Here is a 12,734-nt window from a genome sequence, read left to right on the forward strand (position 1 = left end):
TATTAAAATAGTAGTTTATTAAAAGGTAAAAATAAGATTAAAAGATCTATATACCTATTAGATAGGTTAGAAAAATCTAATTTTATTGAGTAAAATGGTTGATATTACCATAAAAATCTCAAAATCAAATATAAAATTCAGTTTAAATTTTGGAAGGTCTGACTAACACAAATTGCCACCAAATTAGGAATTTTCTATTATATAGATTTAGATCATACGGTAACATTTTAAAACAAAGGAAAGTACACGTAATTCTCAATTTGTACTCTTTAATATTTTCAATGATTATTAGAAGTATATAACTCGATAATAATTGCATTCACAAGTTTGAATCAAGTTGTTCGCGTACATATCTTTGCTTATTATAAGATGAATCAAGTATATAACTCAATTTGTAGTCTTTTAAATTTTTTAATTTTGCCTTAGGCACGTGTCCGGGGCTTATACATAAATCCGCCCCTAATGATTAGGCACAGTGTTTTATCTAATATGAATAAATTTAAACAAAAGTCCTTAGAATTAAATCCAATTGAATTCAATTATAAATTGTTGAAAATGGTTATAAATTAAATCTAAATTGAATTAAACTAAAAATAAATTTCAACTACACAAAAATTGCATTGAAGCTTTTAGAATAAATATATAAACAAGTATCTAAATATATACTTATTTGCCACTAAAGTAAGGAATGAGTGGAGATTGAGATAGTGGGGTGGTTCAAGGAAAGGGGAAGAAGAAGAGGTGGTGAAGAAGAGAGGAAGAAAGGAGGAAGAATTTTTTTTTTTTTTTTTTTTTTTTGTTTTTAGTTTTTAAATAAAATTATAGTATTCAATTAGAAAATAACAAGTGACATTTTAATTATTACCATTATTTAAAAACTCTTTCGTTACAAATATGAGTAAAAGGTTAGACTTTTGTCGAATAAATATAAAATTAGACTTTTGTAGAATAAATATAAATTAAACTTTTATCTGCATACAAAGCTAAAGGTTAGCTTCTAAAAACAATTAGAATTTAATTTATTTATTAAGTGAACGTGATTCATGATTCATGTGTTTCACTCTCCACTAACTAAGCTTAAGTATAGATCTTATTTCTCCAATCTCCATAAAAATCAAACTTCAAAATGAAAATATTAAGATTTTTGGTCCCATCATTTTCAGCTTCTCTTAATCTGTCCTGTGAACTTCAATCGTATACCACTAATCATCTTCATCGGCATTTGCTTAACAATCATCATATTGGAACTATGTTTTATTTTAAGGCCCAATGTCTTCTTTGTACTTCAGTAGAAAAGGCTGAAGTCAACGTCAGTTATTCATCGGAGCTTCCGACGGGTCTCCGGCGAGAATTGATGCCGAAACACGTGGCGCTAATATTAGATGGAAATAAGAGATGGGCTGAGCGTAGAGGGCTGGGATCTGAAATGGGTCATGATGCTGGGCTTCAGGCTTTGCTTCGAGTAATGGGCTTTTGTTCTAAATGGGGCATTCAAGTTGCCACTTTTTTCTTGTTTTCATCTGAAAATTGGTCTCGCCCCAAAGTTAGTGCTTCCCTACTTCTGTCCTTTTTTTTTTGTTTTTCTTTTCAAGTTTTTTTTTTTAACTTTTCAATACTTTAATTTTTACTCCATTCCATTTTAAGGAATTGTCCTAGTTGTACGACTATTTGGCACCGCATCTATCTTCGTTGGGGTGGATATGGGTATGATGTTGGTGGATAGTGAATGAGTATGAGTATGAAAAGTTCTGCCAGCCATAGATAGTAGGTTGGTGGTGGATATGAGGTCGTATCAGCCCAATACTCACCCGTCTAGCTCCATACCCACTCGCCCCACCCAATAGCCACATGTATTAATTTATATAATTTTATATTTTTATTAAAGAGTATTGACAAAAAAATTAAGGATATTGATTTTATTTTATTACCAGCTAGTCTCTTGAAAGACCGTCTCTTTGAGAGACGATCTCAAGCCCAACCCATTATAGATTAATGCCTACTTACCGTATTCTTAATGCCTATTTACATTATCCTTAATGTTTAATTGTCGTATTCTTAATGCCTACTTTAAATATCTTAAATGGCTACTTACATCATTCCTAATCACTACTTACAATATTTTAAAAATATATAATGGGTCGACCCAATTAGAAATGGTCTCTCAAAAAGACCGTCTCTCACAAGAAATTTTATTTTATTACATTGTTTGGTTTAAACAAAATTAAATGTACAATTAAATTTATAAGGATTTATGAAATATATATGAACTTAGAGTGAATGTGAGGCGGGTATAATAGTGAAAGGAAATGAGTTTGAATGCATAACCAAGAGGGCAGACACGAGTATAAAAATTCTACTCGCCATATGTGATGGATAAGTTGTGGGTATAAGAATTTTAGGTGGTTATGAGTATAGGGGAGGGCATACCGCATCCTCCCGCCCATTTTGTCATCTCTAATAGAAATATTGCACTATTTTTATCATTCTTAATTTGTAATTAGTTTTTTTAATTATAAGTAAAAGTATAGTCATGTAGAATCTTATTTGATTCATTTATCAATATTAAATTTTAATAATTTTTTATTAAATATAATTTGAGATATGAAAAATTGAATTAGTGTATTGCACTGCGTGAAAAAAAAACAAGCGTCGCAAGTATAATCGAATGAAGGAAATATTATATAAAAATTACGAAATGAATAAGACAACAAAAATTGTGAGGATAATATTAGAAAAAATTAAAATGTATGAATAAAAAGAAAACAAAGTAATGAAGTCATTTCTATTAAAGAAAATTATAACAATGTAAAAGTAATGAATTAAAAACAAATACATGATAGATTAGTAGTTTGCAATGGCTTGTCAGTGGTCTTTGTATATTTGTTTGGGTATAGTCTATTACTTTTTTTTTCTTTATGGTTTCGCTATAAGTCATGATCAGATACCTTATTGATGTTTGATCGAAAGAATGGTTGGAGAAAAAGAACAAATATAAGCGGGTGAAGTAAAGTTATTGATGAAATACAGAGAAATGACTTTTGCTGAAAATATATAGTAGTAAATTTTGTTAGACATTTTAAAATTTGATGTATAGCATACTCATAAATATAATTAACGAGTTATATAAATAATTAATTATTGGAGTTGGTGTGACTTGAGTGCACCATGTGGCATGCTTGATGATGCATATGGGTGTAGAGGATCATAAGAGTTGTGTATGGTTTTAAGAAGTGAGGTCATAAGCATTTATATGATACTAAGTGATGGTGCTCGAATAAGACGATGTGGGGTTGAGGTGTGCTTCGGACAAGGCAGCAAGACAGTTGCAGGAAAAAGCCCTCGCCAGCAGTCCCTAGAACGAGCATGCTTAGCGCTCGAACGAGCGGGTCTTCAGCAATTGCTGTGTGTTAAGTTTTGCGGCTAATATGTTTTCTATTTGTCGTGGGCCATTACACTAAAATTATTAGGCATTCATTAGTTGTATTAATAGAGGATGTGACACAGAAAACTAGATTAATTCTAACCCATAGACCAAACACATAGCCTCTTCTTTCTCATCTTTTATTATCTAAAGTGTAATCTCTTCTTTGAAAGAGTTCCACCGAGGATGTAGCTCACATTAGGTGAACCTCATAAATCTCTTGTGCCTTTGTTTATTGCTTTATTTCTTATTGCTTTCATCCTAATTCATAGTTGCAAGTTGTTTAATCATCTAGAACAACCCTACCATTGTTCTTGGGTGTTGTAGGGATAAACGTTTCAATCTATATACCCTAGAGTGCTTGTTATTTCAATTGGTATCAAAAAGGTATTTGGTGGCGTTTGAGTGTAAACTTGTTGAAACATGTCTTCAATGAAGCTAAATATTGAAAAGTTTGATAGGAGTGTTAAGTTTGGCTTATGGCAAGTCCCAATGAAGGCAATATTGATACAAAATGAGGTGTATAAGGCCCGTTGGATTGAGTAAAGAAAAATGGGTGGAGATGGATGCAAAGGCATTGTCAAAAATATAACTTTGTCTCTCAAATGAATTATTGAAAGGTTGTAAAGAAGGTCATCTCAAAGGGGATATAGGAGAAATTGGAGTCTCTTTTCATGGTAAAGAGTGTAACCAAGCAGCTATTCTTGAAGAGTAGATACTATGATTTTCGTTTGGAGAAAGGTAAACCCTTTAAACCTCATCATGATGAATTTCACTCTATTGTTATAGATTTGGAAAATATTATTGTGAACTTGATGATGAGGACTTAGCTATATATTTGTTGTGTTCCTTGCCATCATTTTAGAAGCACTTTAGGGAGACCTTGTTTTATGGTAGAAAAAACTTGAATAGTGATGATGTTAAAAATGTATTGACACAAAGAGACTTGATTGATATCCAATTGTCACAAAAATCATTTAGCACCTCAAATGATGGCTTGTTTGTGAGTGGTAGGACCAATGAAAAGGATTCTACTTTATGGAAATGAAAACAAAGGCAAAGGTAGGTATAAGTTTAGAGGATCAAACAAGAACAAAAGTTGCTACTATTGCAAGCTTAAAGGTCACATCAAAAAGGATTGTTGGAAGTGGAGAGAGAAATATTCTATTAATGAAAGAGGTCTAAGGAGGGTTCTAGCAATGCTGACCCTAGCTATGTGAATGATAGTGATGATGGTGGCGTTTTGGGTTCCACACATGAGTACAAGGGCGAGAATGAGTGGATTCTTAACTCCCGGTGTTCCATCCATATAACACCCAATAAAGATCTATTCACTACTTATGAAAAGGTAGATGGAGAAAATGTTACCACGAGAAACAATGGAACTTTCAAGGTTGTTGGGCTTGGCGTGTTCAAATGAAAATACTTGACGGTATGGTGAGGACTTTGACCAATGTTAGGCATGTTTTGAGGTTAAAGAAGAACTTGATCTCATTAGGTACTTTGGATAAGAATGGTTGTAGGATTAGTTGGTAAGGTGGAGTGATTAAGGTCATTAGAGGTTCACTAGTTGTGATGAAGGGGAAGATGAATTGGAGTATATATGCTCTATAGGGTTCAACTATCTACGACTCTATGAATGTCTCCACTAGTGTTATATTCCATGATGAAATGAAACAATGGTACTAGAGGTTGGGTCATATAGGGGAAATAGGTATGCATGAGTTGAGCAATTAAGGCTTGTTTGGCGGTAAGAAGCTTGGGAACCTTGATTTTTATGAACATTATGTTTATAGGAAACACAAGAAGGTGAGTTTCAAGCCGGCAATCCACAACACCAAAGGGATACTTAATTACATACATTCCGATCTTTGGGGGCCTTCTAGGTAGACCTTACTTGGTAGTTGAAACTATGTACTTACTCTCATAAATGACTATTCGAGGAAGGTTTGGTGTTATTTTATCAAGCACAAGAACGATGTGTTTGATGTCTTCATTGAATGGAAGACTATGATCGAAAAGAAAACCGGAAAAAGCATTAAGACATTGAGGACGAACAATAGTCATGAGTTTGTTGATAAAACATTTCTTCAATATTGCACCAAGGAGGGAATAGTGAGGCATATAACATGTGTTGGAAGGCCTCAACAAAACAGTGTAGCAGAAAGGATGAACAAGGCTTTGTTGAAAAGGGCTAGACATATGAATAAGTTGAGCAAGAGATTTTGGGCCGAAACTACAACTTGCTACTTGGTGAACCGCTCTCCACATGCCGCTTTGAACTTCAAGTCCCCACAAGAGGTATGGTATAATTTGCCGATTGATTATTCTAATCTTAGGGTATTGGATTGTCCGACTTATATCCATATGAGTGAGGAAAAGCTCGAACGTAAAGTTAGAAAGTGTATTTTCATGGGCTATGATTTGGGTGTAAAGGGATATAGGGTATGGTGTGAGAAATCTAAAAAGATCATTACTTTCAAAGATGTAGTTTTTGATGAACATGCATTGATTACTCCTATTGTGAAGGTCTCCTTTACTAACACCGCAGGTACATCCAATGACACCAAAAAGGAGGTGGAGCCTAATATTGATGAGATTGACGATAATGCTCAACATGAGAAACAAACCGCATTGCCCACTCCAAGGGAAAAGTGGAAAATTATACCTTATAGAAGGTATATAGAGGAGTGTGACTATGTGACCTACGTTCTCATTATTGCTATTTGCTAGTGACGTAAAAAGTGTGAATAATCCCAACTTAGACAAAAAGACTATGACCTCAAATGACTTAAGCAAGTGGCTAGATGCAATGAAGCAAGAGATGGAGTTTCTTGTCAAGAATAAGACTTGGATTATTGTTGAAACACCAAGAAATAAGAAAGTTATGGGGTGCAAATGAGTTTTCAAGAAGAATGAGGGATCAACAAGCACTAGTGCTTCGATATATAAGGCAAGGTTTGTGGCAAAAGCATTCATACAAGTTGTGGGTGTATATTTTCAAGAGGTTTTCTCCCCGATTGTAAATCATTCTTCCATTAGGACTTTGTTAGCTATGGTGGCTATGGAGAACCTTGAATTGGATCAATTGGATGTGAAGACCGCTTTAGTACATGGAGAGTTAAAGGAAGAAATTTATATGAAGCAACTGAAGGATTTTAAAGTTAATGGGAAGGAGAGTCATGTGTCCCATTTGAAGAAATCAATGTATGGGCTAAAACAATCACCAAGACAATGGTAAAGAAATTTGACTCACTTATGACGTCATATGATTTTACAAGAAACTTTTATGATAGTTGTGTCATCTTAAGAAGCTTGAGAGTGGCTCTTTACTATATTTGATTCTTTATATTGATGACATGTTTGTAGCACGTAGAGATTTATTTGAGGTGGAGAGCTTAAAGGGCTTACTTTCAAGTGAGTTTGATATGAAAGATCTTGGTGGATCTAAAAAGATACTTTGAATGAAGATTTTGAGGGATAGAGAAAAAGACATCATGTACCTTAGTCAAAGGAGGTACATTTAGAAAGTTGTGAAAATATTCTCCATGGGTGATGAAATGAGAAGTTAAAGGTGTGGATACCCTCTTTGCACCATGAAGAATCTTTTCAATACTTTCTCAATGTATCTTCTTTGACTAGGGTACATGATGTCTTTTGCCCTATCCCTTAAATCTCCATTCTAAGTATCTTCTTGGAATCACCAAGATCTTTCATATCAAACTCACTTGAAAGTAAGACCTTCAAGTTCTCCACCTAAAACAAATCTTTACATGCTACAAGCATATCAGCAACATAAAGAATCAAATCAAATATAGTAAAGAGCCACCATCAAGCTTCTTAAGATAGGCACAACTATCATAAGCGCTTCTTATAAAATCATGCGATAGCATGGAAGAGTCAAATTTATTGTACTGTTGTCTTAGCGATTGTTTCAACCCAGACAATGATTTCTTCTAACGACACACATGATTTTGTTTCTCATCGACTTTATAACCCTCTGATTGCTTCATATAAATTTCCTCCTCCACCTCTCTATGTAGAAAAGCGGTATTCACATCCAATTGATGTAAATAAGGGTCCTTCATAGCCAAACAAGCGCTAATGGAAGAATACTTCACAACCGATGAGAAATCTCATGAAAATCCACACCCTCAATTTGAGTGAACGTTTTGTCAAAACTTTTGCTTTGTATAATGGGAGCACTAGTGCTTATTGATCCCTCCTTCTTGAAAACTCATTTTCACCTTAGAATTTTCGTATTTCTAAGTGCTTTAACAATAACCCAAGTTTTGTTCTTGGAAGAGACTCCATCTCTTGCTTTATGGCTACTAGCCACATAATTGAGTCACTTAAGGCCATAGCTTCTTTGTAAGAGTTAGGATCATTCACACTCTTCACCTCTAGTGACAGTATAAGCAACATAGTCACACTCCTCTATATAGTGACATGTAGTCACTAAAGGCCATAACCTCGTTGTAAGAGTTAGGATCATTCACACTCTTAACCTCACTAGCAATAGTGAGAGCATAAGCCACGTAGTCACACTCTTCTATATACCTTCTTTGAGGTATAATTCTCCTCCTTTCCCATAGAGTGGACAATACAGTTTGTTTCTCATATTGAGCATCACCATCAATCTCATCAAGATTGGGAGGCTCCACCTCTTCTTTGATGTCATTGGATGTACCTGCACTTTAAGTAAGGGAACCCTTCACAGTAGAAGTATTCAATGCATGTTCATCAAAAACTACATCCCTAGAAGTAATGATCTTTTTAGATTTCCCACACCATATCCTATTTCCCTTTACACCTAAGCAACAACCCATGAATATACACTTTTTAGCCCCAGCTTTACGCTTTCCCTTACTCACATGGATATAAGCCGGACAACCAAATAACTTAAGATTGAAATAATCAATCGGTAAATTATGCCATACCTCTTGTGGGGACTTGAAGTTCAAAGCGACATGTGTAGATCGGTTCACCAAGTAGTATGCCCGTACCAACGGTTCGACCCAAAATCTCTTGCTCAATTTAGCTTGTGTGATCATACTCCTAGCTGTTTCTAACAAAGTTTTATTGATCCTTTCCGCTATACTGTTTAGTTGAGGCCTTTCAAATGTTCTATGCCTCATAATACCCTCCTTGGTGCAATATTGAAGAAATTTCTTGTCAAAAACCTCAATACCATTGTTCGTTCTCAACATCTTGATGCTCTTCCCGGTTTTCTTTTCAATCATAATCTTCTAATCAATGAAGACATCAAATACATCATCCTTGTTCTTGATAAAATAACATAAAACCTTTCTCGAATAGTCATCTATGAGAGTAAGCAAAAAGTTACACCCACCAAGAGAGGTCTTCCTAGAAGGCACCCAAAGATCGGAATGTATGTAATTAAATATATCTCTTTCCCCTATGTGACCCAACCTCAAGTGCCAAAGTTTGGTTTCATCATCGGACATAACACTAGTGGAGACATTCACATAGCCGGAGATAGTTGAACCCTCTTACCCAAAGTACCCAATGAGATCAAGTTCTTCTTTAACCCTAGAACATGCCTAAGATTGGTCAGTCCTCACCATACCGTCAAACATTTTCACTTGAACACTCTCAGCACTAACAACCTTGCAAGTTGCATTGTTGCCCGCGATAATATTTCCTCCACCTACCCTTTCATAGGTAGTGAAAAGATCTTTGTTGGGGAACACCCGGAGTTAAGAATCCACTCATTCTCTCCCTTGTACTCATGTGTGGCAACTAAAACGCCACCATAATCACTATCATTAACATAACTAGCCTCGATATTGCTAGAACCCTCCTTATACCTCTCATCATCATGGAATGTTTCTTTTTCAACTTCTAACAATCTTTCTTGATGTGTCCCTTAAGGTTGCAATAATTGCAAGTCTTGTTCTTGTTTGGTCCTCTAAACTTAGACCTACCTTTACCCTTGTTTCCATTTCCATAAAGTAGAATCCTTGTCGTTAGTCCTACCACCTCACAAACAAGCCATCATTTGAGGTGCTAGATGATTTATGTGACAATTAGATCTCAATCAACTCCCTTTAGGTCAATGCATTCTTCGAATCATCACTACTCAAATTATCCCTACCATAAAGTAAGGTCTCTCTAAAGTGCTTGTAAGATGGTGTTAGGGAACATAAGAAACATATAGCTAAGAACCTGTCATCAAGTTTCACATCAAAATTTTGCAAATCCATGACAATAGAGTAAAGTTTATCAAAATGAGGTTTTAAGGGTTTACCTTCCTCTAAGCGAATCGTAGAGTCTAATCTTCAAGAGTAGCTTGTTATTTACACTCTTTTCCATGTAAAAAGACTCCAACTTCTCCCATATCCCTTTTAAGGTGACCTACTTTAGAACTTCCCTCTATACTTCATTTGAGAGACAAAGTTGTATAGCCGACAATGCCTTGGCATCCATCTCCTCCCATTTTCCTTTACTTAATCCAGTGGGTTCCTTCTCTTCACCATCAAGAGCCTTATGCACCCCATTTTGTATCAATATTTTCTTCATTTGACTCGCCATAAGCCAAAGATAACACTTCTATCAAACTTTTCAATATCTAGTTGAATTGAAGACATATTTCAACAAATTTACACTCTCAAACACTTCCAAACACTACCAAATATCTTAAGCTCTGATACCAATTGAAATAAAAAGCACTCTAGGGTATAAAGACTTAAACTTTATTCCTACAATACCTAAGAATAATTGTAGAGGTGTTCTAGATGATGAAACAAACTTTTACTATCAACTAGAATGAAAAACAATACGAAATAAGGAAATAAACAAAGGCACAAAAGATTTACGAGGTGCACCCAATGTGGGTATGTCCTCGATGATGGTTAGCTTGATTGTATTATAGGGAATAACAATGAGTTCTTTAAGAACTCTTACAATGGAGAAATTACATTTAGAGAAGAAATGAAGAGAAAGAAGAGGCTTGGTGTTTGGCTTAGGGTTATAATCTACTTTGGTATGAGCGTAGAGGCATTCTATTTATACTTGGAATGTTATGCAAATGATTAGGCGAAATCCTATAACAAAGCAATGTAAAACCAACTGCAAATAAAGAGCTGAAATAGAAACTGAGACTGCCCCATGTAGGCCGCTCGTTCGAGCAATTATTCTGCTTGTTCGAGCGGGGTATAATGCAGCTACTGTCTCCTCATCTTTGACTGCTTGGTTCGATGCACTGGGCCAAACTCACTACCTTGTTTGAGTATGTGCAACAACAATAATAAGAATACTCTTAGCATTGTACTACCTCATCAACTACGCATCTTCAAGTAGTCCTATATACCATCATACATGATCACACATGCAAGCCTTATGCATGCCTCATTGTGCACTCAAGTCACACCAGCTCCAACACTTAAGAACACACTTAAGCATAAACTTTTCACCTTTAATGGAGCTTAGTCATACTAATGCAAGAGAACACTCTAAGACTTGACAAACCTAATTTTCCTTTGTATTAGTCTCCCTACAATTATTTCCTATCCAATTTAACGCTCTTATATAGCCCCCAAACAAATAGAATTACCCTAGGACAAAGTAGACAACTTACTCCCAAATATAGACTAAAACTGAAAAGTTGTATTTGGCCTTGCACTAGGACAAGATTTTGTCCAATTCCATTCACTGCCTCTTGTTGTTGGCTGTCTTGTCAATGCACTATCCAAGCTCGTCATCCGTCGTTCAAGGTATGATACAAGATTCTTAATGTGCACCTTCTTGTCTTGATCAAGACACTTCTTATCTTGTTCAAAACACCCTTCATGCGCACACCCATCTTCTTGCTCTTTGTTGATCCATCACCATGGCACATCAAATATTCTCCTTTATTTTTTCCTCAAAGCCCTAACTTTAATTAGTGTCCTTGTGACTCTAGTGTATATATAAAACTTCTTGAATGGCGTATTTATAGCCTCTAGTGCATCGATGCACAACTTGGACTCTAATGTATCATTGCTTAACTAGTTAAGGCAAAGGATAAAGTATATAAACTAATGCAAGCTTTATTCTATTAGTACTGCTACTTGATATCACTCAGTGGCTTTCTATTTAATAGTTGTTACGTATATACTTGTGTTATATGTGCCTTCAATTGTGGTTTCATTTATGTGTGGGCAAAGGCCTTAATGTGCGTTCAGTGATGTGATGACGATTCATTAGATAAATTTGAGAGCCAAATGGAAAAATTTGAGAAAAGGAGCATTGGAGACAGTGGCGAGCGACGAGTCGTCGCCCAGACTAGCCATTTGAGCGACGACTCGTCACTCGAGTCTAGAGATTCCTTTGTGATTTTCTTTTGTTTTTGGTGGTATTTGTATCATGTGATATCTTCATTAATCAAGCATATAAGAATAAAGAAAACACTTATTTTAGGAGGAAATTCATTTCGTGATGTGGCGTTTTCAAAAGATGTTGGTAGATGAACTCAAAAATATCATGAGGTTAGTGTTGTTGGTACTACTACGACTATCATTTGTTATATGAAAATATAACACATTGATGTTAACTCAATAAATAATGATCTTGATGAACAGACAAGGAATACGAATCTCAACAATTGGAAATACGTCTTTGCTTCCTAAATCTTTACAAGAAGTGTTAGAACATACCAAAGAATCCACAAAAGACAATACAAAAACACATGTTATTTTTGCTATTAGTTATAGTGGAAAGAATGATATCGTGCAAGCATGCAAAAGTATCACCAAGAAGGTTCAAATTGGCCTTATTGATTGTGAAGATGTGGACGAGTCTCTAATAGAGCAAGAATTACAAACCAAAATTATGACTGCCCCGTGCCCGGATTTACTCATTCGAACAAGTGGTGAGCTTCGTATTAGCAACTTCTTGCTTTGGCAATTGGCATACTCGGAATTCTACTTTACTACAACGCTTTGGCCTGATTTTGGAGAATTTGAGTTTATTGAAGCATTACAGTCTTTTCAAAAGAGGCAAAGACGTTTTGGAGGGCGATCATTGTGAATTTTCTTCCTCTAAAGCCTCATATATTTTTGATTTGATTTCTTTCGTTGAAATACAACTATAACATTGTTGTGATCTTTGATGAGTTAACCTCAAACTGTTTTTGGCTTTCAGCTATTTGAATAATTGAGTAATGGAATAACAATCATATTGTGATTTGAATGCAAGAAACAATCATTCTAAAAATAACAGCTTGGTTACAATCTGATTTTGCTTCAAACATAACTTAGACTTGCTTACCTACCAAATTTTACTCAAGCTATTAGACCTCTAACGAGTTGGA

The 12,734-nt window shown here is 35.2% G+C and overlaps 1 protein-coding gene across 1 annotated transcript; it reads left to right on the plus strand.

The window, feature by feature from the left end:
* The first annotated feature begins 1,062 nt into the window (after positions 1 to 1,062).
* On the plus strand, positions 1,063 to 12,608 carry LOC130827510 (cis-prenyltransferase 4, chloroplastic-like). Its single transcript, XM_057693250.1, has 3 exons — positions 1,063 to 1,543; positions 11,843 to 11,910; positions 12,004 to 12,608. Exons 1-3 carry the CDS (start codon positions 1,127 to 1,129, stop codon positions 12,449 to 12,451), a joined length of 933 nt encoding a protein of 310 aa, XP_057549233.1. The 5' UTR covers positions 1,063 to 1,126; the 3' UTR covers positions 12,452 to 12,608.
* The last annotated feature ends 126 nt before the right edge of the window (positions 12,609 to 12,734 follow it).

This window comes from Amaranthus tricolor, chromosome 11 (assembly GCF_026212465.1).
Source record: "Amaranthus tricolor cultivar Red isolate AtriRed21 chromosome 11, ASM2621246v1, whole genome shotgun sequence".
NCBI lineage: Eukaryota > Viridiplantae > Streptophyta > Magnoliopsida > Caryophyllales > Amaranthaceae > Amaranthus > Amaranthus tricolor.

Bases quoted from the DNA above. Each gene is read 5' to 3' on its own strand.
- LOC130827510 (XM_057693250.1), top strand. From the start codon at position 1,127: ATGAAAATATTAAGATTTTTGGTCCCATCATTTTCAGCTTCTCTTAAT. The intron at 1,544-11,842 runs GTTAGTGCTTCC...CACTTATTTTAG, and splicing joins AAAATTGGTCTCGCCCCAAA to GAGGAAATTCATTTCGTGAT. The intron at 11,911-12,003 runs GTTAGTGTTGTT...CTTGATGAACAG, and splicing joins GAACTCAAAAATATCATGAG to ACAAGGAATACGAATCTCAA.